The sequence below is a fragment of the Lonchura striata genome, chromosome 14 (genome assembly GCF_046129695.1).
Source record: "Lonchura striata isolate bLonStr1 chromosome 14, bLonStr1.mat, whole genome shotgun sequence".
NCBI classification, from domain to species: Eukaryota; Metazoa; Chordata; class Aves; order Passeriformes; family Estrildidae; genus Lonchura; species Lonchura striata.
In genome coordinates, this window is record NC_134616.1 from 17,746,550 (window position 1) to 17,772,990 (window position 26,441).

The 26,441-nt window shown below is 44.5% G+C and overlaps 1 protein-coding gene across 5 annotated transcripts in view; it reads left to right on the plus strand.

Moving 5' to 3' along the window:
• Window positions 1–25,574, plus strand: part of DCX (doublecortin) — an 80,449-nt gene extending 54,875 nt beyond the window's left edge. For 2 of the 5 annotated variants that reach the window (XM_021525253.3, XM_077786587.1), the window contains 3 exons: window positions 3,280–3,402; window positions 10,107–10,201; window positions 13,968–25,574. In XM_021525253.3, coding sequence (XP_021380928.1) covers window positions 3,280–3,402; window positions 10,107–10,201; window positions 13,968–14,024 — 275 coding nt within the window. In that variant the 3' untranslated portion in view covers window positions 14,025–25,574. Of the gene's footprint in view, window positions 1–3,279; window positions 3,418–10,106; window positions 10,205–13,967 lie in introns of all 5 variants that reach the window. The other 3 variants (XM_021525249.3, XM_021525251.3, XM_021525252.3) reach the window with 3 other exon arrangements.
• The last annotated feature ends 867 nt before the right edge of the window (window positions 25,575–26,441 follow it).

Sequence of the window (26,441 nt, forward strand, 5' to 3'; positions counted from 1 at the left end):
ATCAATTACGCCATGAAATCTTTGATTTTACAGAATATACAGGGCTTGCTTGTAGGACTTACCACCCACCCCACCTGGCAACTGTATCCACCTGTCTGCAGGTGCCAGTGAGTGCAGCAAGAGGAAATTGATGTCATTTTAACCATTTAAACTAAAAAAATGTGGTCTCCAACCATCTAGGCACACTTCCCAAAGCTCTAGGTGTGCTGTGTAAGGAAGACAAGGCCCATCCTGTCCTGTGTGCTGCAAACTGGCTCAGGTTTGAGGACCAAAGAGGATTTTTGCTGGATGCCAGGAAGCCAAGCAGCCTCTAATCTCCAAACACGGAGTTTTTTATTACTCCTTTGCAAGCCTGATTTTATTTTAGTGCTGGTCCTTCTGACCTGTGTACTCCAGATGAACCCATTTGATGGTCTTGGGATAACTCAAAGGAAGTTTCCAAGGTTCAGCTGAGACTTTGCAGGCAGAGAATTAAGCCTGTGTCAGGCTGGGGAAGTGATCTGTAAGCTGAGCTTCACGTTGTTTTTCACCACTCAGCACTTGAGTCAGCTCCACAGGGAGCTCCAGGCTGGAAAACAGCTTGGATGCAGTCCTGGCAGAACAACTGGATGGAAAACCCAGCTCTTGTGGGCACTGCTCACTTCTGCAGCTTGGCTTTCTCTGGCAGGAAGCAGCCGAGTTGCTGCTGGGAAGGCAGTGAGCTGCTCCAGAGGTGTTTAGGGGAGCCTGGCAGCTCTCAGGGAGCCTCAGCAGGCTTCCCCCTGCACACCCACCACCCTTCCTCGTTCCCAGGCAGATGCTGCCAGGAGAGCTGTAAATCCTGAGGTTTTGCAGATGAGTGTCACTTAATAAAATCTCCTCTGTCATGGGCAAATTCCTCTTGCCTGTTTGGATGACACACACCAGGATTGCTGGTTATTATGTTCACTCTGGCAGGACGTCAGGAAACAAAAAGAGAAACAGCACAAGAGAGGATTATGTCATCTTTTTCCTCCTGGCTGCCCACCACAGCTTCCACCCTCTAATTCTGCTGCTGAGCACCTTCCAGATGACATTGCTCTGTCCCTTTTGTACCCACTGGTTTCAGCATGATGGAAATGTCACATTTTGGTGACATTTTAGAGGCCTTTTCACACCAACCTCAGCACAGCCAGGTTTCCACCTCCTGCAAAAGCTCAGGGATTGCCTCTGGTGTGCTGACACTTGCCAAGGGCTGAGCTGGAGGAATTCCTCAGTCAGCCTTTCTGTGCTGGAAAATAAAAAGCCAGGTTTCCTTCCAAGGAATTACTCCCTTGGGAAGAACATAAATTTGGAAGCTCTTGCAAAGACCTAATATGAAGTATTTTTACTTTTCAATTTTGGGGTTTTTTTGGTAAGTAATTCAGGTGACTAAACACAGCTGCCTGACACCCTTTGAGTCCCCCCACAAGATCAGAACTGCTCTTCATGTATAAAAAAATGGGGCTATATTGGGGCTGGACCTCTACAAGCCTTTCTGTGACATTATCTGTGAGAATTCAAGTATTTTTGAAGGACAAAACCCCACAACTTTTTCTACCTCTGATTTACAATTTCCAAAATTAATTTAGCAGGAGAGAAAATAAGCTGACTGTAGGTTTAATTCTTGCCATGCAGCATCCCTGGAGCACAAGGCCTCCTCTCCTGACATTCTTTTGCTGCATGGCCCAACAGCAAAACTCTTTCTCAAACCATCCGGAAGGAGCAGAGGTGGAGCCTTGGCTGGCTGAGAATGAGGAAAGCCTGGGGGAAAATTTAAGGCAATTACATTTTCGTAGATACACTGATATATAATTAAATAACACATACATTTAGGTCAGACAGTTTGCTTTTGGTTGACCAATTATTTATCTGCTCTGTGCTGCCTTAATTCTTTTGGGGGCTCCATTCCAGGGGGTCCCCAGTGTGGAGCATGTGGGGCTGAGCTGAACTTTCCATAAAAAACTGCCTGCCTGTGGAACATGTAATTCACATCTGTAAAAAGACACATTTTTCACATCTTGGTGAAGACAAGCTGTTGGAGAAGATGAGGTGGAACCAGCTAACATTTGACAAAAAGGAAATCCCTTTTTTATTGCCTTCTTTTTAACTGGGTTAAGTTAATAACTTGAGGGGTGGAAAGTTCCTTTTCTGTTAGCTCTCAATGTAAATAAAGCCTGGTTCTGAAGATCAGGCATGCCTGAAATCCTGGACACGTGGAGGTTTGTTAGCATTTCACTTCCCCTCTGCAGGACTCTGTAGATCATGTTTACATTTTCCACTCTTCCTGGCCTATTTATTTTTTAGGAAAGCACAACAGGGGTCCTCATCTGTTCACATCTTCCAGTACATAAATCTGCTGGGCTTGTTTATACAAACCTTGCTGAAAGGGTCGAGTGGCCAGGACAGAGGATGTGCTTTGTAAAACCATTTTGTCTCCTTTGCTTTGTGCATCTGAAAAGTTGCAGCTTGTTGAGGGCAGGAGAGGCTGGTTCCAGCTGGGTGAAAGCCTCCTGGGGCAGCTGCCCCATCTGCCACTTGGAGACTTTATTTACAGCACACCATAAGCTGTTTGCTGGCTTTCTGCACCTGCAGAAAGGGCACTCACCATTCCTGGTACTGGGTCTTCATGGAAGGGTGACAGCAAATTAACTGGATTTTCTTGGCCCGAGTGTTCCCTTAGTCAGAGCACGTTTTCATTTTGCTCATGAGAGCCCAGGGAAGGGGAAGGGCAGAAAATGTTAGGTAGGACACAGGTAGGAGCCAGCCTGACACTCACAGAGTCTCAGCACCTCCTCTAGAGGAGCAGAGCTGTGTCACTACAGGACACGTGGAAGCACAACGTGAGCCACTGCTATTTGCAAGGTAAAGAAGAAGGTTTATTCTCTGACCCCAACTTTTCCAAAGGTGACAATGGATTGGAGAGTGAATGGGCCACCTCTCCAAAGACATTGGACAAACCACCAGTACATCAAGTTTCTCCACCCCCATGAAGAAATGCAAAACAATATGTTGTTTATAGAAATTGTGTGGGAAGGTTTTCTAACAGAATGTGAACTCAGAAGGCTTTAGAAAATCTTAAGAATCAGGGTGACAGAGCTGTTCTCTTTGCCCTGCCCTTGAAGAGTCTCCTTTCAGCCCTGGAGAACAAGGGATGGTATCAGCTTTTCCCTTGCCCTCGGTGTTTCCTGCATCTCTCTGGGGACCAGGCACTGAGCTGCCGTGGCTGTTTCACAGCAGGGAGCAGCAGGGCCATAACCAGGTGGGTCTGTGTTTCCCCAGAGTGCCGGGTGATGAAGGGGAGCCCAGCAGGTGCCACGGGCAGCAAATCCTCCCCCACCCCTCAGAAGAGCTCGGCCAAGAGCCCCGCGCCCATGCGCCGCAGCAAGTCCCCGGCCGATTCAGGTAACCACCAAGATGGTGAGTGATTCTTCTTGTGTCTGGCTTCCACTGGGCTTTCACTGTTCCAGTTTGTGCCACTGGAAAGGCACAAACTCTCTCTGTTTGCAAAGGAAACTCGGGTGTCTTTTGGAAACCAGAAACTACAGGGGTGCTAAATGAAGATTGGGAAGGAATCTCCTGGTTGGTGAAATGCGGTTGTAGCTTGAGGTTGTTCCAGCCACAGTCACACAGACTCCTTCCTCAAAACTATTTTAAAAGAAGTTTCTATTCCCCAGGCAGGAAATCAAGGCCCACAGTGCTCCCAGATGATCCCTGCAGATAGAAATTTAGGGTAGCCTCCTGTGCAAACAAATAGTGATTATTGCACAGGTCAGGAGTGGCTCCTCGCAATCATTACTTAAAGGAGACCAGTGACCTTGCAATTGCAGAACTGCTGATGGGTTTATTGATGTGACACTGAGACACTCATTCAGTAATGGAAGAGAGGGAAAATGGGAATCTTAATTTGCTGCAGCAGCTTGCACTGTTTGAAATGCCTCCCTCCTCCTTCAGTAGCACCTGGGTTGGCAGCACACGTGGAGAGCTGCAGGGCTGCCAGGCCAAGGCTGGGCTGCCTATTGCAGTAATTCTGGTAACTGATAGTTCTTAGAGTCATGGGGAGTTTCTGGGGTTATGACTGATCTCTCACCTGCCTGCCTGTTCCGTTCCAAAAAAGAACCAGACATGGTCTCTCAATAAAATGGCCAAATCATCATTAAACATGTCACAATTCCAGGAGAGCTTCACAGCTTGAGTTCAGGTGTCCCACAGCATCCACACAGGTGACAGAAAACAGAAATTCCTTTTCACCATCATGCTAACATGCTGCATATTGCATGGCAGCATCACACAACAGCTGACCGTCAGTAGAAATGGGATTCTTAGACAGAAAATTCTCTTGGCAGTAGTCAGAAGGATTTCCCCCAGAAAGCAGTTTATTTGTTTAAGTTCTGTGAGTGTTCTTCAGCTACCTAAAAAGATAGTGTGAGATTGGTTGGCAAATGCCAAGACTCTGTATTTTTTTTAAAAAATATTTATCTCTAAGTGGATTCATAAAGTTTTTCTTCAAGATTCCATTGTTGGCTACTCTCAAAGTCAGGCTTGCCTGAGTTTAACCACTTTCACAACCCCAAATGCCTGCTGAAGCTGTGTGGGCACACTGAAGGCACGATGGGAAACGTGATGTTGATTTACAAAAACCCCAAAGTAACACTCAGTGATGGGGGAGTCAGCTCATGCATGAGCAGCTTTAAACTTTCTCCACAAGCATCAGGTGCTGATTCCCACCAGAATTAGAGTTTACTGCATGAGCATAGAGTTTAATATGAAATGGCAATTATTGTGTGCCTGATTTTAACTGACTGAGCGACTCCAGGCCCAGGATGGTGACTCATCTGATGAACTTTAATGAACACACTTAGCAGAGCTTTTCAGGGGGAGATTAAAACAACCACAAAGGCTGAACAATAACCAGTTCCTGGAGTTAAAGTCAATAATGAAGAGCAAATCAGGTTTCTTTAATCAGTCCAGACAAGAGTCTTTCGTGCTTTCCTGTAATTTCAATAAAGGAAAAAGTGCCCCTTGTCCTGCTTAATGAGAATAAAAAAGACTGAGCTCTTTTAGTAGAAGACTCTTGTTCTCTCAGGACAGAGAGAAAAAAATACCATTTTGTATTCTTGTATTGAATTGGTAATAAATTAAGTGGATTTACACATCTTTTAAGAATCAATATTTACATTTAGATGAGATTTGGAGCTATCACATTCAAAAAGCAAAGAAAACTGAATGAAGTCTGATTAATAAAAGATGATCTGACCTATTTTTTTCTCCCCAGAATCTCACCCATTTAATGCGTGAAACTATTTAAAAGCAGTTTTACTTCAAATATATATAATATTTCTGCTGTGTGTTTGCTCTCTTACCCATTTGTACCTTTTGTCTTTGTTGTCTTTCACTCTGCTGTGGTTGTCATGTGTAAACTCACGGGTGTTTCTTTGGTTTTGTGTTGTTTCTGTTCTTTCCAGTTCTTTTCTGTGTAGGTTTCTGTATCCCTTTTTTCCCACCAAGGGCTCCAAGGCCATTGTGACATCTGTGGTCACTGATGCCTGTGCAGGTTTGGAGGGAAATCTTTGTGTGAGAGGAATCTGAACCCTCCACAGAAGCAATTTAAACATTGTTTTCTTGGCACGGTGCTTTTCTCTTACCATGCAGTTGTTTAAATGAATGAATGAAAATTAAATTAATTAATGCAGAACAAAGAAGTGGCTCCTTGCTCTAAGGAAATGGAAGCTCACCCCAATCCTTGTATTCCCAAGGGAAATCCTTCCTCCCTTCCCTCACTGGCACCTAACCCGTATTGGTACTTCCTAAGCAATGCCAGTGGATTTCTGGCAAAATTGGAGTTACAAAGCTTCTATGTATTTCTAACCTCATTTTTTCTTCCTGGGGAGTCAGCTTTGCCAAAAGACACAGCTCAGAGCAGTGAAATCCATACTAAACCACACCTGCAGGGCACCAGCCAATTCCTTCTCCTAACATGGCAGAGGAAAGCTGGGCATAAGGGGAGAAGCCTCTGTGCTTCTGCTCTGATCCATGAGATTTAAATGGACTAGGGTCAGCATGAAGTTTGGCAGAATTTCTTTAACAGACTGCTCCAACAAGGAGTCAGGCTAAGCAAAAGCCAGAGCTAAATCTCAGGGGAGAAATACAGGAGAGAAAATAATGATGTCATTTGCCATTCTTTCTTTGTTATAAAAACTTGAATTTATCTTACATTAACTGACATGCCCAACAAGGGTTCAGTTGTATAAAAACATGTGCTGTGATGGGAGAGCTTATGATTGTTAAAACATAATAATCACAGGTAGCTGAACTGAAATCTGAAAATGTCTTTGCCTTGATTTGACTTGGGGAAAATACGAGCAGGGCTCTGAGGCTGCTGCAGGACCTTAATGTCTTAGTCCACTAATGGACAGAGGGACAAAAGCACATTCAGCAGGCAGCACAATTAGCAAACAGACCCAGAGTGTCTGTCTGTCCTGGCTGCAGGGCTGCTCCCAGGGGTCATTATGGATGAGTGTGTCCAAAGGCAGCAGATGTCCAGGGAGTGCCACGATGTCTCAGGTTTTGGCTTTTATATTTTTCAGATTCTGTGCTGCTTTAGTGTGTGGGTCTGGGCTTCATATTATGGGATGCTGAGCTCTCTGCACAGAGCAGGGACACAAAACAATTCCTGCTCCAGCTGGGCACCAAGGACAAATGATCCAAATCTCAGCCCAGGAGCACAAACAGCGTGGGCTGGAGAGAGAAAAACAAGCAGGGTGGGGCTGCCTGGGCTGGAGCTGGAATGGGACAATGAACTCCAAGTGCCAATGGAGCAGAACTGATCCCAGGGAGAGCCCCGGGAGCGCTCGTGCATTTTGGGACCATTTTGGGTCATTTGGGTGCAGCCCTGGCTGGGCTCTGGTGCTGCCCAAGGTGGATCCATGGAGGAGAACCTTTTAATAAATCCCTGCTTTATTCTTTAGCTCTGTCCAGCCTCTGTTCCAGGTCAGCTTTCTCAAAGCCACATGGGACAGAGCAGCTTGTCCCCTGTTTGTCCCCTGCTTGTCCTGCTCACTTCCAGCCCACAGGGCACACCCAGGAGAGATCTCCTCACCAAACACGGGGAAAAGGGTGCCAGCACTGCAGAGCTGAGTGCCTGGAAGTTTGGAGGTGCCTGAGCAAAGGATGTCTGTGCAGTCTGAGTTCTTCCATTCCTGAGGGTTTATTTTTCTGTCCTGAAGGGCAGGATGGCTCATGCTCTCTGAACATGCTGCTGTTCCTACATTTGCTTCCTGCTGTCCTTGTTCTGCTTGTTCCCTTTCTTTATTTTCTTGGGGGCACTTCAAACCCTGTATTTCATGTTCCTTCCTCTCACTCTTGTGGTGTACAGGCTCCTCAGACTGGGATCTCATTTGCAGAATCCTGGGAACCCCAATCAAGCACAGGTTATTAACCTTATTTAACAAATCAGTAAAAATAGATATCTCCACACATTTTAAGCACTCACTGTGAGCCTTGGACCCTGCTTTTTCCATTTCTGTTTGTGGACAGCAATGTGAGTTCAGAAGATGGATCTCACTAACCTCATTTGCAGGTCTTGGTGCTTATCACCACTGGGAATTTGGATCCAGAGCCCAGGCCATCCCAGCAGACCTAAGCAACACTCAGGGAACAGCTCCATGTGAGAAACATGCCTAAAAAGCATCTCAAAAAAGGCTGAAGAGGGACTTTTGACAAGGGCATAGAGTGATAGGACAAAGGGAGAATGGATTTAAGCTAAAGGAGGGCAGGTTTAGATATTAACAAGAAATTCTTTGCTGTGGCACAGGATGCCAGAGAAGCTGTGGCTGCCCCTGGATCCCTGGAAGTGTCCAAGGACAGGGTGGACAGAGCTTGGAGCAGCCTGGGATGGTGGAAGGTGTCCCTGCCATGGCAGAGGTGGGATGGGATGAGCTTTAAATCCCTTCCAACCCAAACCGTTCTGTGATTCTGAAATATCTGTGAAGGAAGCAGAGAGAGAATTCAGTTTACCTGGATCTCTCCTCTCAAACATGACAGGAATATTCTCCATGCTCCCTCTCCTGTGCTGGACAAGCCTGATTTCTCTCCTGAGTACAAACTGCACAGGGGGAGGTGAGGATCCTGTGGAAAAAGGTGCACTGCTCCTGCAATTAAAGGATATGATATATGCACTTTAAGGTAAATTGATGTTGCAAAACAAATACAATGCCATGAATAAGCCATAATGCACAAAGACTAAAATGGTGGAAAAAACCCCAAAGAATCAAAATGAAACCTGGTTCTAAAGAACAGTTCCAAACAGCTGAGTGTAGGTGAGATCCTGAGCTACCCTAAATCATCAGCAGATTTTAGTGGAGCAGCAGTGTTACGCACCACCTGGGACATGCTCTTTGCCTCCTGTTATTTTCTTGCATTTCAGTTCAAAGGAAATGCAGGCAAGTTTGCTTATTAACACTATTCTTCATTAGCAGGCAGAGAAAATTAAACTGGGCTTCTTCATTGTTGCTCCTGCTGCAAAATTCTGCTGTATTTGTAATGATATCCATCCATCTCGTTCCATTTCTGATGTGGATGTCACATCTGTTTTTCTGTTGATGCTCATAAAATATTTACACGCCTGCTGTAGCACTTAAAACTCTCATTGTATTAGGGAATTTCTGTTCTGCCCTGCAGCAATTGCATCCATTTTGCTGCACACTGCCTCTGCTGTTGTTCCACTCTTGTTTGTGGAAAGGAAATTGGGGATTCTTGCAGAGTTGTTAGGGGGCATTCTTCAGCTTAGGAAAGATCGGTGACAACTAGAGGTAAATAAAGAGTAATTTTAGAAATTGGAAATGGATTCTGGCTAATGGAGATTCTATCAGTCCTCTTGTTCCCCACATTTTCTTTAATAGGAAACACGAAATCACTCAGTGAAATAAAACATAAAAGAGATCCAAGTTATTTTTTACTGAATTGCCTTCATTATTTGGCATATAGTTAGAGAATCCTCCTTTTTTTCCCACCAGCGTGGAAGGCAGCTCATTTTGTAGATTGGCACAGCCCAGTGCAGGGGCCAGCAGGAAACAGCTCCTGCCTTTCCAGAGCAAGTTTTCCCCCGCTATCAATAAAGAATGGATTGAATGAGATAGGGAGCTGAAGTGTCACTCTGTTCCCCAATTATCTATAAATCATTATTTTTACCACCTTTAAAAAAGAACCATTTCCTCAGTTAGGTGCATTTGTAATAGGAGAAAAGCTGTGTGTGATGAATGACCTCCTCTTCCAACAGAGGGGTTAGTGCATGGAAATGATGGATGTGAAGGCAGAGGAGCCACATCACCATGAATTTGTTGCCTCAAGGTGCTGGCAGCTTTGTCCCGGGGCTTTGAGCACGTTTCTGTTCACTCCTGTTTGACCTCTGCCTTTGCTGCAAACCTGAGCTGCCCCTGCTCCTCACAAGGAGGCAACAGAGAAGAGGAGTGAGGCTTTCTCAGGCATTAAAGCAAGAGCTGTGCTGGTTTTACTCTTACAAATACAGCATTCAAACTTTATGATACTTTATACACTTCTTCAGTCTCCTCCAGACACTCAAGTACTTGATGAATTCTAAGTTACTGATTTGTAGATTCAGCTGTTACAGTTGAAACCACAATTCCATAAGGCTCTTTGGTCACTTAATCCCACCCACAGCAAACTACAGCCAGGGCATTCCAGGATGCTGTTTGTCTAATTTTTAATGTGTATAATCGACATCTGACATTGCTTGGGTAGGATTCAGGATATCTTCAGCCTCTGGTTTCCAGTCATGCCCCTAAACAGTTTAAGAACACAGAAATTGTCTTTCTGTTTGTCTGGTGATATATGCCTTGGATCGACTTGGTGAATATTTGTTGTGTGAAATATTGCTCCCTGAATTTGTTTTGTATCTCACTGTATTTTGCAGCCACCCTGAGCAGCTGAAATCCTTATGTTTATAGCTATGCTGTTCACTTGTTTTATTTCCTCCTGCCTAATATGAATAAACCATGGTGTTAAATGTTTGGAGACCTTCCATCTCCTCAAAGGAGAAAAATCTTCCCGTTGCTTGCCTGATTTGCAGCTTGTATCTTGTTTTCTGCCAGCCAACGGGACCTCCAGCAGCCAGCTGTCCACTCCCAAATCCAAGCAGTCCCCGATCTCCACGCCCACCAGCCCCGGGAGCCTCCGGAAGCACAAGGTATTACGTTTCTTATACCTTACTACAGCTCCTTCTTATACCTTACTACAGCTCCTTCTGCCCCAGCCCCTCAGGTCTGCGTGACACTGAAGTCATGGCCATATCCTCTGGCAGAGTAACAACAACTCCTGATGTTCAAATGCCGGAGCTCACCCTGGGTCAGGGTGGCTCTGTGTGCTGGAAAAGTCTCTCCTCCAACCCGAGCTTCCAAAGAAAGGCTCAGCAGTCTCTGTTGTTCAGTCTCAAGGCAGTTTATTGCAAGTTATCTAAAAGATTTTCTCCTGGGGCTGCTGTGGTTTGCTCACAGCTCAGGCAGAGGCACACACACACCCTGACATCCTCTCTGACCCCGACTGCTTCTTCTCTCCCACCCAGGGCTGCTGCTGTCTTTTATATGGTACATTATGTGTTACATGGGTACAGTTTTTCCCAATGCCTATTACCCATATTAAATGGTGATTTTCTATCTTTTATATGGTACATTACGTGTTACATGGTTACAGTTTTCCCCCAATACCTATTACCAATATTAAATGGGGATTTTCTGCTCTAAACCAATCTGGGAGTGCCAACATCACCAAGAACATGGAGGGAAGGAAGAAGGAAGAGGGAGGACAGGGCAGGCCCAGATCCCTCCATCTTAAAACCTCTGACCCCCATGTACAAAACCAAAACTCCCCTGTACAGCACTCAAAAATTCTTCCCTCTACTTTGTGACTACTTCTACTCTAATATCTAAACTTTTGTGACTTCTTGTTCTTCCTGCAAGGTTGGTAAATCATTCCATGGCTCAAACCCAAAATCACAGCTGTTTCCAGCTGCCTGCCAGGGTCTCAAATGCTTCTGACTGGGGCCCGGAACCTCCAAAAATGTCTGAGGGACATTTTGAGTTCCAACATTCAAACAGGGGATTTTGGCCCTTTACCTATAAAAGTTGTCCTTTTGGGCAAGGTGGTGAGTGAAGCACTGGCCTGACTCCTCACCTGGAGTTGTTAGTGTGTGCTGGAGACATACAAAGGGATCACAGGAGACAACTTACCCATGAGCTTGTATCACTGTTTGAAAAAAATCATTGATGGATGTGGTTTCATGTCAACTCTCCTGGCCTGAAAAGCCTCCAGTCTTGCCAAATCAGGCCCATCAAAGACTAGAAGCAACACAAATGTTACTGCAGCTCTGAGACATCACTTTAATGATGCTCCTGAAGAATTTAATTTCTTGAATTATTTAAGGCCTTGCTCTGTTTTACAGGAAGCAGGTGATTCTTGCAGCTGGTGTGGTAATTGTGTTGTGGAACAGGCCAACAGGTAGCACAGCATCCTGGCAGAGATCAGGAAACCTGTGCTGGCTCATGGATAATTCATGTATTGATTTATTTAAAAGGTACAGCAGCTGTCACAGCTTTTTCAGTTCCTGTTATTCAGGGCCACTCTGTGCTGAGTTCTGACTTCCATTTCCATTTCTGGGATAGCCACAATGCTGCTTCCAACAGTTTTCACTTGATAGGGGAACTGGAGCTTGGACACAAATGTAGGTATGAGAGGAAGTCGGGGGGTTTCTCCTTAGTAAACAGAATGTACCTCTCAGCCTGACTTTGAAAGCATTGACTCCAAGTTTTTGAAGAGTAATTTAAAAATTCTGGTGGTTTTTCAGTCAATGTAGAACCCACTGTGGGCCACGTTGCAGGAGTTGAACTAATTCTGTTTAACAAAGGCATCGCTGAATCCAAATGAAAACTGTTTTCCTTGGGACCTCACTCTGTTTTCAACTGCTCAGTCTAAGTTTAAGAAAGCACACCAAATTTAACACAATGTGTCCAGGTTTATTATTAATTTATAATTGAGGACAGAATCTGGCCCATGGTCTCAGTTCATCAGTTGAGCAGAAGTGATGCTGCAAACTGCATCCTTTGCTTCAGCATCAGGGACACAAAATATTTTCTAAACTTTCCACCTCACTGAGAACTTTGAGGGGAGGATTTGTTTCTCGGTCAAGAGAAGTAAAATCACCTTTTTAATGTTTTATGTATGTTTGCAGCTGGCTGATTCATCACCTTTCCAGTGCAGCCCTGAGACCATTTGTAATAGATGGTGATTCCTGAGGGCAAAGCCAGCCCAGCTATGATTTTCTCCACTAAATTAAGCCAATCAGCAAACACAAATGCAGCATTTTAGGTTACCAGAATATTCATGCATCATTCTCTTTTCTCCCAGTACCAGTTTCCTGCTCATGATGAAATCGCTTTTCTTTTCTCCCCTTAAAGCTCAAGTGATAAATGCTTAGGTTGAGTTCACCACAAAATCCTATTTTACCACTTCTTATATCAAGATTTCTGTGAATTTCCTTCCTGAATATTTGGGTTTTTCTTAATTTTGCTCACAGTTATTACCTGTGTGTGGGTCAGAGTTCAAAAAGGTCCCAGGAGAGCTTTAGCTCTTGAGCTGGTTCCTGCACCTTGTCCCACACTGGACTTTAAACAAGTGAAATAAAATGGTTAGCCCAGAAAGGGACATTAGAAAAGCTTCACATTAAGCATTTGATACAAATTATAAACTTGGGATTATTTTCTTAACCTTTCCAACTGATTAGAAGTTACTTAAAATAAAGAATACACCATGGAACATGTGATTTTCCTGGATATTTGTCCTGAGGGCAGCTGACAAACCAAGGTAAGACTCTTTATTTTGGACTCAGGTTTAAAGAGATGTGTTTAAGGCACAGTGCTGCTCTTTCATGCACGTGCTGGAATGGCCAGATTGATCCAGAACAATAAAATTATCCCTGAACAGTCAGCAGGAACAGAGATGCTTTTTGCTGGAATGGACACATTGATCCAAAACAATCAAAAAACACTTCTGAAACTTATCCCTGAACAGTCAGCAGGAACAGAGATGCACTTGCTGGAATGGACACTTATTGTAAATGTAGGTGAACGCAATGGGAAGAAATGAGGATGTCTGACTCAATTCAGAAGGCTGAATTATTTCTTTATTATAACTATGCTAAAATAAATCAATATGCTATATAAAAGGAGGATACTCAAACTACATACTGCTTTCTCTGACTCTCACACAACTCGTGACCCTCTCTGAGAGCCCGGCCCCCAGTGGGTTGGATTGGATTGGATTGGATTGGATTGGGTTGGGTTGGGTTGGATTGGATTGGATTGGATTGGATTGGATTGGATTGGATTGGATTGGATTGGATTGGATTGGATTGGATTGGGTTGGGTTGGGTTGGATTGGATTGGATTGGATTGGATTGGATTGGATTGGATTGGATTGGATTGGATTGGATTGGATTGGCCATCAGGCTCAAACAATCCTCACCAGAATCCAACCAAGCCATCAGCCCAGGTAAACAATTCTCCAAACACATTCCACACAGGAAAAACAAGGATCAGAAATAGAAATTGTTTTCTCTTTCATTTCTCTCTGTGCACCTCTATGAAGAATTCTGAGAGGGAGAGAAATGTGCTTGCCACAGACACATTGATCCAAAACAATCAAAAAACACTTCTGAAACTTATCCCTGAACAGTCAGCAGGAACAGAGATGCTCTTGCTCCTCTGGGCAAGGAGCCTGCCTTGATTTCAACCTGGAACTCCCTGGATCTGGTGAGCCTAGCCCAGCCACCAGCACATCCCACCCTCTGCAATGTGAATTTTAGCCTCTGGGCTGCCCAGAGCCACTCGGCTGCTTCCCTTTGCGTGGCCAAGGGTGGGAGCTGATGGTGAGGGTTCACATTTTCTCCTTTCTCCCTACAGGACTTGTACCTGCCTCTGTCTTTGGATGACTCGGACTCCCTGGGAGACTCCATGTAGAGCGGGATGTCCACCCTGCGTTTGGGATACAGCAAAGCTCCTCTGCCACAACATGCAGATTGCTGACTGGTGCTTTCAAGTCAAAGGACACACGGTTAAATGTCATTTTTGTTCTGTGATTTCTCCTCTCTGTGCCACAAACCAACACCTGTCAGTCTATAGAGATAGAGGGATACCATTCTTCTAAGTCACAGGGGTGCAAAATGGGCATTGTGAGAAGTTTGGGGCCGATGTGCCAACGACTCTGTGCATTTCCCATTTTCTTCTATTGTTCTTCTGCTGCTGCAACCATGTGGTTTTCCTGGTGTTAGTAAAGTAGTTCCCCTGGAGGTGTGCAAGTGAACCCCTTGCTGAGCAGTTTGCAAGCTGGAGCAGGGCAGATGATGTTCTCCACCTGGGCAAACTGCCAGCCTCTGCCAGCTCACCTGCTCCTCATTCACAGCCCCAGTTTTGGCACCTGCAATCTAAAGAATTTTATTGTGGAAGGCAGGAAGGGAATTTCTAGTTTGATATTTAATATCCCAGCAGATACTTGGATGAGATTAGGAATGATTGTGTCAGATGCTAAGTAAGGTTAGTACAATTATTCAAATTATTCAAATATTGTTTGGGTTTGTTTTTTTTTAATAATTAAGCAAAAAAAAAACCATAAATCAGCTGAGTTATCTGGAGTAGAACACCTTCCACATGCCATGCTGCTAGCTGGTAACAAATATTTATACCTCCCCTATGGTATCTCTCTATCTCTGTTTGTAACAGTAATGCCTTGTGAACAGCCAACACTGAAAACACTGTGAGAATTTGTTTTCAGGTTTGACACCCTATAGGTCACTTTTTATAGCAAAAAAAATCAATACACTTTTTATAAAGGAAAACCTTGTATCTGTGTTTTGGGAGTAAGGATTCAAGCTCCTTCTTTTTTATAAAAGCTGGTAATTTTCTTTTGTTTAAAAAACACGTTCAGAAAAAAAAAAAAGTACAAAAAAAACCAACCACAACTGCAGAACAATAACAGCAACTCAGTTTAGAAATCTTGTCATCACTGCCAAAACAGACACATGTGGGGGGGAAAAATGGTCAATTCAAAATATTGAATGTTTTGATAGTTTTTGTAATGTTTAAGACTACGTATTTGGTTTTTTTACACTTCAGTATTCCTAACTATGGCCAGATTCTCTACTTATATAACAAATGAAGTTTTGTGGTGTTCTAAAAACCTGTATTTTAAGAAACTCTTCTATCTGAGAAAAACAAACTCGCTGTATTTAGAGAAAGCTTTTGCTTTTATTAATCAGTAATGCCTCCTCAAGAATGCAAAGTTCATCTCCTCACGCAGGGCTGGTGGTTTTTACCGCGCCAAAGCTTCGTCCTAGGCCAGCTGCCATTGCCTCCCTCCCTCATGGAATAAGCTTTGATGAAACTGATTCTTGCAGAACTTTACCTAAATGAAATCTGTGCAATCAAGTCTTTCTTTGTTGCTCTATTTGCTTTTTTTCTTCCTTTTCCCAACATAGACACCTACTCCCTGTTGCCTTGCAACCCCTTGTGATTAGGATGGATTTTATCCTTGTGATGTTTGATGCTCCATGAATGCTGGGTTGTTCCCAAAGCCACTCCACATTTTGTTTGCTTGCATTGCTGGGATGAAACAATCTGTGCAGGCTGCATCTTTCGAGGCTCATGTGATGATACTTATAATGCAACTTTTTAAAAGAGATTTATCAGAGAGAGGCCAGGATTGGGAATTGTCAAGGGGTCAGAGTTATCATGCACCAGATTTGCACCCAGTAGTCTTAGTGCATGATCATTTACACCCAGAGTTTTGCACAAGGAACCATTTGTTCTCACGGATAGCTTCATTTGATTGAATAACTCTCTGACTGCACAACTGCTAAATGGTCATTTTTAAATACTGTAAATAGAATCCTGGGGTTAGTTCACAGGCAAAGGGCTCGTTGAGGGTTTGTGAGGGGAAGGATGGTGCTGTGGACAAAGTTGGGTGCAGCAGTCAGCACACCTCTAAGCCCTTGGCATTGCTGAATTTCGTGTCTGAATGGGAGCAGGTCTCTGAGTAACCCTGTGCCTCAATCTGTCTGTCTGTCCCTGCAGGGACAGCTCTGTTCTACCTCACTGGGGGTTGTGAGGCCAAATGTTGGTAAACATTTGTCAAGTGCTTTCAGATCCTCTAACAGAAGGTGCTGAAATATTCTGGGTGCAGATTTGGTTATGGGTGCTAATTTTTTGGCTGTTTAATCCTGTGAGTGCTACTGTAGACACTGGTCATGAGGAAAATCCTTTTTTAAGCATAAGGATATCAAAGGCCTTGGTTATGCTAATAACAATATTATTCATCAGAGCTTTTGTCTTAGGGAAAGCTGTAGTGAGACAGATAACTTGACATGCTTTTACCCTCTCTGTTCTGCTGGTGGAAATCTCAGAGTCCCTCCCTGAGTCTCTGCCCCTCCAGGGACCCTGAGCAATAGCCATGGACGGAACTGCTGTCACACAGTGACAGAGGCCATTCCTGTCACAGTCAGGGTGAGCCTGTCCTGCCACCTTTCCTCAGATGAACAGGAGACCAGCCACGCAGTCCCACCCAGGTTCTCGTGCTGCTCAGTGCAGGACACTCGCCACAGATCCACCAGGAAACCCAAATCCTGGCTGCTCTCTGCAGCCTGAGCTGCTGGAGCTGCTGGTGGGAGGAGAGGAATCTGGGAGATGCTCTCAGCCCGTGTCTGTGAGTGCAGTTTGTGTAAGAGAAAGCAGGATCCCGAGGGAGGAATGATCCTTTGTTTGGATGTTTGGTTATTTGGAGATGCTTTTCCTGGGGAAGCATCACTGAGGAATCACTGAACTCTTCCTCCTGAGCTGCACCTGGTGGCACATCTCAAACCTCCTCCTGCCAGCTCTCCCTTGGGAATGCAGCTTTGTTTGCAAGAGGATCATCCTGTGGTGGGGCTGAGCCCAACAATTCCTTCAGGGAATTAGGGGGACCTTGAAAAGGCCTAAAAGAATTAAAGTTAATTGTTCAGTGGGAAAAATAGCCATTCAAACCAGCAGAAGCCACAAAGAAAACAGGGTATGAGGTCAGAATCCCAAGTTTTAAGAAGCAATTTTCTAGGTAGAAATGCCTGGGCAGTAGAAGTCAGTGAGCATTTCAGCTATAGCATAGAGTGAAGTCTGTATTAATGCCAATATTGCATGAATTCTTGTACAGAAATGCATGTGGAATGTTACATACATTCAAAACTAGTTATCTTTGGCTTTGTAGGATCCCTTATCTACATTTGAATACAAAGAGAAACAGTGCACAGGCATCAGAGCTTTGTTACTTAAACAGAAGGACAGCCCTGATTCAGGAAATAACTTAAAAGCTTAAATTTTAGCACGTGCTTTACTCCTGTTGACTTTTCACGAGATTAAGCTTGGGTTTGGTCAGAAGGCTTTCCTGAACTGCCGTGAATTAGTTATTACTTCAATTTACTATAGCAATTCCAGACCCTGTGAGATCCTGGAGCAGATGATAGTAATTCCACTATATCCTCCAGAGTTCACCTTTCATAAATTTTTTTTTTACATTTACAAGCACATAAAGCTCTACATGATATGAGGATTTGCCATATTAATTCTGCTATAAAAACTCTGTCTAATTTGCCTCATGAGGCTGCCTTTAGTGCTTTCAGAGACTAATTGAATCACCGAGACTACATTGTTTTAAAACAATACAGTATTTAAAAACAAACTGGAGAAACTCTTAAAGTAGCAGGGCTTAGTTTCTTTGAAATCTGTCTTTATTCCAAATAATTTAGCAAATTTGCATAGTAAGATCCCTGTCATAGTCCTTAGGAAGGAACAGTACAGAGAGAAAAGTTTAGAATTTTTACACTCAGGTGATGGTCTTGACTGTAGATGAGAGCAATGCAGCAAAACCTTCAGCCTTGGGATTTTTATCACATGTAAAGCATTTATAATCCTGAAGTTTCTGGTTTAAAGCCTCATCTGGTATATGATTTGGAGCTAGTTCTGTTCCACCCGCTAAATATCTTGAAGTGATTTGGAAGGAGTTTGATAATGGGATTGTGCTTTGTGGTGGGAGTTGGAAGCAGCTTTTCCCTACCACTGTCTGTGTTTCCAATATCTGCACATTATTTATTGTCTTCTCAGGAGCTAGAAACCCTAATTGTGTTATTTCCATAGTCAGTAGAAGAATCCTGCTTAGAAAACAACTTCCACATCCCATCCTCAGCTAACACCCATGTAGGCATACAAAGAACCGACACACTTGGTCGAGCTGCTATTTCTCTCTCATTTGCTTGTTCAGTACTTCTGAAGGGGAAAAAAGGTAGAACCAAAAATTGTGGCCAACAGCAAAGCAGTGTTACACCCAGGCATTTCCAAGGGCATTAAAGTGTTAGTTTCTCCTTACCCAGATGGATGACATTTTCTAGGATGCCTTGTCTTTGCTTTTTAATGCCTTTGGGGTCAGTGCTGCTCTTCCTGCTGCTTCCCAGCACACCCTGTGGGAGTGCTCTGGGATTCCAGGCTGAATCCCTACCCAGACACTGCTCCAGGGACAGCCATCCCTGGAAGTGACATCTTCTCTGCAGGGGCCCAGCGTGGATTTTGCAGCCTGAGCCTTCCCCAGTGTGCTGGGTGCACCGGAGTGATTTTGTCGCTGACCTCCGTGGTGCCCCACAGCCATGCAAAGCAAACAAGAGTTCTCTTCCATTGTAGTAGAGGCAGAATCATTCTTAGAGAAAGGGATAAAAAATAGCCAAGTAAAGTAGATATAAAATTAGTCTAGAAAGTGTCTCCTCAAGCTAAGACAATCCATAACCAGAGAAAAGCTCTGTAGAGGTGTGTTTGCCACATGCCAGGTGCTGATCACGACCATGATGGAACATTCTTTTCCCATGTGGTGACTCAGGCTTCAGGTCAATTTTCTGGTTGCTGATGGAAGCAGGCTGGGACAGTGTTTGGTACTGGTGAGGTTCTTTGTAGAAGCAAATGGATGGCATGAGAGGAGGATCTTTTTTCTGTGTATCTAAAGAGTCAGGAGGAGTGCTGTACGCAAGACATCTGGAAGGGATCCAGCTGAACCCCACCTTGGTGTGATGAGAGCAGGAAGGTCAAGACTGTAAGTGCCTTCTAACATCCCTTGGGCTTCAGAAGCAGGACTGCATGTGCCCAGCAAGGCCTAAGGTTCCATGGCCTTGACCAAAGGAGACAGGGCACACTTCAATTCTCAAGGTATTTAGCCCATCTCCTGAAAATTGTTGTCTCCAGAACCACAGAATTCTTCTGGCTGATGCCTCTGTCCCATCTGCACGAATCTGAGCCTCTCCACAATATCTCAGGAAATGTTAAAGCTGAGTCTTGTGTCTCACAGCTGCTCCTCACTGTGGGGTGAACAGGGCTGGGTTCTGCTGCAGTGGTTGTTGATTGTGCTGTTCAGATTCCTTCATCCTCCTCCTCTGCTCCTGGCTCGAGAGCTGGTTTCTCCTGGTGCCTGCAGTGAAAGGTGGGAGCAGCAATGTGTAGACCCCTCTTTGCTTTGTTTTGTTACCTCTGGAACAGCTCTAGTCAGTGATGACTGGAGGTCTGAGGCCAAGCTGACAAACCCACGTTTTAACACAGAGAGGGGAGATTTTCAGGGTTTTTAAGTAGGTGGGTGGAAAGGCTTTTTCCAGTAATGCCATTGCACAGCTGCTCTGACAGGATCCCAGCTGCAGGGTCTGGTGTAAGTACTACAGCTGCAGAGGAAAATGTGGAGTTTTGGGGTCACAGACCACTGTCCATCCCTCGGGACACTGCTTAGAGAAGGTTAAATACACCAACACCTCTTTTTGGCCAACAGATGAGCTTCTGAGCACATGGGAATCAAACCTACTGGATTCAGCAGTGGGATTTTGGAGCCATTGGGGTTTCAGAGGTGTTGGGGTGTGGCATAGCTCTGGACAGATCACTTCTCCTCGTGCCATGGTACACAGAGGGCTGGTCCCAATACTTCCCTCCACCTGTAGGGTGCTTTGAGATAAGCAGATACAAAGAGCTTGATTTTAAAATGTGTTCATTGCTCAGCTACTCTGAACACGTTACAGAAGGAAAGTGGCAAGTCTCTCACAGAACTCTGGCTCTCTCAAAACTCTGCTGTAAAAATGCTTCAATATTTCAGTCATGGGGAAAGACAGACACCTCATTTTTAGCTCCCCATCAAAACCAGCACCATGGGGAAACCAGCAACATCCCTGGGAGGAAGGAGATACCCTCATCCAGCAGCCCATTTCTCTCCTTCTTGAATACAGGCCTCACTGCCCCTTTTTTTTAATTAAATGTACGTGCACATATCAGGGGCTAGTAATCAAAATATGGGCCTTGTGTTTACAAACTGTGAGTAAATCTAATTATTTCAGTGGCTTACTACCAAGAAAACAGTGGGCCAGGTGTTGAAAACCTTCTTGTTTAGAAAGTGTTTGTGGCCAGATGTCTACTTGGGAGAGAGCAGTGTCCTTGATTAGTGCACCTGAACTCACCTCTTGTGACTCTTGCCATTTATCTCCCTGAACTCAGGACTCTGGAACCAGTTTGGAGGTTCCCTAGGTGTGACAGTTTGTCATTCAAACTGAAGAAAAAGGAGGATGCCCAAAGGGAATTAACAACTCTTGGCAGTAATTAATCTGTCAGCTGAAAAAGAGAAAGCATCATCAGGGAAAGATGCCATGATGGAAAACACAGGGAATGAAGGGAAGAGCCTGTTCCTTAGAGGAATGGTGGGGGATGTTTGTTAGGAGGTAGATACTGAGTCATGAGCTGGAGCTTCAGAGAAAATCCAGTGGCAGGGAGAGCATGATGCACAACACTGGACATGCCAGTGCCACTGATGTGTGGGAATAATGAAAGACAAAAGCCAAGACATTCTGGGGACAAAAAAAGGAGCAGGCTGGGGCTCACTGAGGCTCTGTGGCTTGGTTTGGCCAGAAGAGCAGCAGCAGCTCCTGGCTGTGTGTTAGAGTCATGTCCCTGCAGGTACCCAGGCCAGGGGTGGTGTCTGTCCACAGCAGTGTCTGTCCCTCTCCCCCTGGCAGAAATAAGGCCAAACCTGGCTGCAGGCAGGAGAACTTGGTGTGAAGCTCCTTCCCTGCTGCTGTTTACCTCTCCTGCCAGCATGTGCCATCCCTCAGAGGGAGAAGGCAGATCCAGCCCTGTGCTGGAGGACAGCACCAAGCTGTGGGTTGGGTTTATTTACACTCCCCGGTGTCAGATCAGAAATAGCTGATCAGCACAGCTGGGCCTGGGCAGGACAGAGCTGGCACTCTGGGGAGTGTAAGGGAAAAATGAGGGCACCTCAGAACTTCCCACCCCCTCCCACAGGGCTCAGCAAACTGGGAAAGTGGCAACCAGGGTGAAAAGGCAGGAGAAACTCCTCGAGGCTTCCTGAGTTTGCTGTGGGGGCACAGAGGTGATGCTGATCTTGCCCAGGAAATGCCCAGCCCCTGTGTGAGAGCTCAGTGGGACTGAACAAGGGCACCTGTGTTTAGCCCTGGTTTTCTCATGAGTTCTTTTTCCTAAATTCAGTTGGGTTATAGTGTTTGTGGATTTAATCCTAAACCACTAAATAACTGATTTGTCCAAACACTTTTTTTGCTGTACAGTCTCAGATTATTTTTTGTTGTTGCATAAAGATTGCATCCCTTTATTTCCATAAATTCTCAGACACTCAGTATAATGCAAATGGAACCCAATATACCTAATTTTCTGCTGCTTTAACCAGGCAGAAGCTCCTCTGTAATTAATTTATGAATCTATTTGGTCCAAGGTTGGTGTCCTATTTCAAAGATTGATTACTGTTGATAATTCTTGTGTGACTGATTATTTGAGTGCAGATTCAGTTTCCTGGATGACAACTGCAGCCTTTGCAGAGAAAACCTCACTAACCCCAGTTACAAAGTGATCTTGTGTGGACCTCAAATAGCAAGTTATAGATGGGAGATGTTTTGTATAGTTTAATTATAGTTACTGATAAAGCTGAAATAGTTTGCTGAAATACCTTATAAGTTTCAGAATTGAAAATTAAACAAGGAACTTCAGCAAATCAGGGCCTCCTCCATATTTTTTGCTTCTAAAAAGTGTTAACTTTATTTCACTCTCACTCAATCTGCCAATAGACATGCCCTGAGCCCAGCAGGTTTATGGAACTAGAAGTAGCATTTCTATTTCTATCAGTATTTTTCTACTCTAGTCCCAGCTAGTACCAAGCAGAATAGAGATTTATGGTTGGCTTGGTTTTTAGAGAAAAGCACTGCCAAATGTCTCGGAAAAAAAAAGGAAGGTCTGGTTCATTTTAGGTGACTCATCTAAACTCAAGGCTGCTTTTGAATTTTATCCAAGCTGGTTCTTCCATCTCTCTTTTCAAGAGTTATGTGTAGGAAATGGAGCTAAATTGGAGTCAGATTTGCACAGGGGGTTGTTGCAGAACACAGGGACTCACCTGGCACGTGCAGTTGGGATGGAACACAGTGGTGGCACCTGGTCAGGGAGAGCCACAACCAAACCCTGTCTGAATCCCTGAGTTCTGGGACTCCATGCACAGGGCCAGACTTGGGAAATACCTGTAAGGGCACTAAGGGACCAAATGAATCCCAACCTTGGGTCCAGGCCCAGTTCTTAACAAATTACTTTCAGAGAATCCCTGAGAAACATTTTGTGGGGGTTATTTTTGTTGTTTGGGTTTTGGGGTTTATGCTGGGGGAGTATTTTGTCTTTTTTTTTTTTTTTTTTTTTTTTTTTTTTTAATTACAGCATGGCTGCTTTTATCTGCTTCCAACCACTGCAGAGCATGTATGGATAAACTTGTAATTCACTTTCCTTAGCAGGTGGCAGGTGAAATCCTATGATATTCTGTTTCCTTCTCATGCTGACTATACAGTGACAGGGGGGTTGCAGAATACACAGTTTTTTCCCCTTTCTTTCCTTCTCTTTAAGACAGAGGAGCTTTTTCCAGATTTAGTGTGATGGCTAATGATGCATCTGCCTAAAAAGAAGAACGTGTAGGGAATTAATTGCACTGCTAATTGGTGTTTTTAGATATGGTGAAGCAGGAGTATTGAATGTAAGAACAAGGAAGCCTGTGAGTTATAATTACATGCTGAATTCTGACATGTGAAATTGTTGTTAGTTTGCTTCTTATTTAAATGATGGGTGATCCAAGCAGCTTTAGCACCGTGGCAGTCCAAGAACAGCTGTGATTAACAATTAGAAGACACCCAGGGTCTTTTGGAAAGAGGAAACCTGTCTAGCCCAATCTCTTCTGTTCTCTGAAATGACACATTCCCCTCCATAATTCTCTAGATTTTGTGACATTATCTAGTCTGGAAGCACAGGAGAGGAGGATCAGCCTGCTGGCCTTGCTGTCACTAGCCTTTGTCTGCTTTCTCAGTTACAAATCCTGTCCCAAGGTGAGGTGAGAGCTGCCATGGCTCAGCCTGAGCTCCTGACACTGCTCTGGAGAGCAGGAGCTGCCTCTGCTCAGGACCCAGAGCTGCAGAGGCAGCACCCAGCAGTGCTGAGGAGGGAGAGGTGCAGCTGAGCTGGAACCTGATGGTGGATCCCTGTCTTAGGTCATTCATTGAGTTGCTATGATTTCCTCATTAATGACAAAGCTGCAATATAATATAACAGAACTGAGAGGCCACGATTTTTGTATTTTCTCTTGTCGTTCAGAGGGTGGGGTTGGAGGGGCAGCTGGGTTTAAAGTTTAGCTGGTATACTTTAAACTCTGTGTACATAACCTTGGAGAACACAGGGGTGGGAAGGGGTCTGTGGTTATTTTGGTGGGATTGGTAAACTTCAGGATGTTTTTGTTTAAAGAGTAAGGTATTTAATTAATGACATTGTACAAAGAGCTATTAATTTAAATAGTGCTTTTGTTCTCCTACCCCAGACCTGTCTAACTTTTCTTTTTGGCAAGCCTGCAGCAATGCTGATCACGTTGACTTTTGTACCTTGGGGAAGTGTGTAGAAGGGGAGGGGAAATGCTTTTCTCTTCAGACAAATAACGTTGCCCATAGTTAACTTTCTGCTTGGATACATACCTTGAATTCCCCTTATGCTGAATTTTTATGTGAAGGTCTCTTCAAAGGGACAGAACAAGCAGAGGTTATTCCAAAAGATCTCAACTGTATCATCTTGTAATATATTGCAGCTTTATGCCAATGATTCCTTGCTTACCTGTACACAGTCCATGCATGTTTTGAACTAATTTTGCATTCTCCATTTGTGGTGAGTTATTTAGCATTTTAACCACCTTTTGTGCCATTCAACTTGTACAGAAAACATTTTTATTGACGTTTTAAAGGGAAGGGGAAGAAAATAAAAAGACCCCTTCTGCTCTCTAGTTGTAGGTAGAACTCAGTTACTTAGCAAACAGATGTAGATGAGTGGTTGTAGTGTTAGAAACGTTGGCTTGCTCGTGAACAAGCTCTTGAGAGTAAATGCATGGTCCTGTTCCTCTCTTTTCTTAATTAGCTCTTCCTTTCCTCCTGGAAAGACTCTCTCTCTCTCTCCCTCTCTCTTACTCTTTGTCTCTCTCTCTCTCTCTCTCTCTCTCTCTCTCGTGGTTGTAAAGTACAAATTTGGGCATAAATAAAATGATAAATGACCAGGTTTGAAAAGCAGTTCTCAACAGGTTCTCTCGGGGAACGTATTTCTCGCAGTGCCTTGCCTTGGCACGTTGATCAGATCCAGCTTGCAGGACACAGCAGGTGGAGATCAGTCCCCAGTGCCTCTGCTCGAGCTGGGGAGCGAGGCCAGCCCTTGGAAGTTTGGCTCTGGTGGAGGGTGAGGAGCTGCTGGGCCACTGCAGCTGAGGCAAGAGGCACGAGCGGCGTCGGCCGTGGCCTCCACTCCTGGTGGTGGTGGAGCTGTCCCCGGGACTCATCCCACGACCCCTGATTTGCAGAGTTTGCACACACTTTTGATTTTCCTGGATACACAGTGAGGGGGTGGGGATGGGAGATGGGAATTATGTTGTTGGGGGGTCTGTAGACAACTCCTTCTCCACGCTCCCAGGCTCTGAGTTGAGTAGAAGGGGCTTCTTGTTTATTAGCTGTGGTTCTGTTGGCAGTGGAGGACAGAAAATGGGCAAAGTCTTGGAAAAGATGGGGTCACTCACAAAGACGCATTTTGTAAGAAATGGACTTAAAGAAACCCCAAAAAGCCGTGCCACAAAATCACAAAGTGTACCTAGATCCACACCTCTATTCCCTATGGCTCTTCTCCCTTAACAGAATTTCCTTTTGTCAGAAGATTTGACTAGGAAAAAATTCCATTTTTGTGAGGTGTTGTGAACTGTTTTTACTACTTGTAATAACCATCCCGGGTCTGAGTATTCTTGTAATGCAATGCCATGCAGCAGAGAACCTGTCCACTTTATAGCTTTGCTCTCAATATTTGTTACTCATTGTTTTCTCATCTAAATGTACATTTGCAAGATGTGTGTAATGTCATTTTCAAAAAATAAAATTTGGTTTCAATATTTAGGCCGATAAAAACCTTTCTGAGGCTTTTATTTGTCGAGTGTGTGTTGACTTTGACTTGTGAATTATAGAAGAGTCGTGCATTTTGATACCTCAGCTTTCCCAAATCTGCCTCACTTGTATAAATGCAGAAAAAAAAAAAAGAAAGAAATAGGCTGGGGAGGGAATCTGATGCCCCTGAATTAATTAAGATACAAATCTGCCTGACTGAAACAGCCCAACCTGTGCAGGATCCTTTTGCCTAAAGGAATGAGCTCCTTGTGGGTCCCACTCTGGGAGAAAAGGGGAAAATCAGGGCAGCTCTTTCCCAGTGTGAGCACTGTGGATTCAGAGCAGCAAATGTCGCCCCCATCTGAACTCTGCCCTGGCATCCAGAGCCTGGGCAAAGCCTGTGCAGTCCCACATGAATTTGGGGAAGTTTGGTGAGATTGAGAGCTGCACTATATTTGTCCTGCCTTCCCACACAGGCCTGAAAAAACTCCAAGTTTTCCTTTCCCAGCATCTCGGTCAGAACCACAGTGAGGACAAAATCTTTCTTCCCTGTGAGCTCTGAGAAATGACAATAAAGCTTAGGCTACCAACCCATCGCCCCTCTTGGCAAAGTGCTGGCACCCACTTGTGCCTGGACAGGCCAGAGCAGAACAAACAGTGCAGTTCTGTTTGCAGGGAAAGGCCACATGGAAAAAATGCAGTTCCCATCATGAAACCAGGAGAAAACCACATTCAGGGCAGCCTTTATGGGCTGAAACTGAAGGAAATGTTATCAGAAAAGCAGAATGAGTGCTTTAGAAAACTCTCTGCTTGTGTCCCTGTGCACTTGAGGAGCAGCAACAAAGCCCTGGTGTCTTTTCCAGGGGCTGTGTGTTGGATCAGGACAATAAAA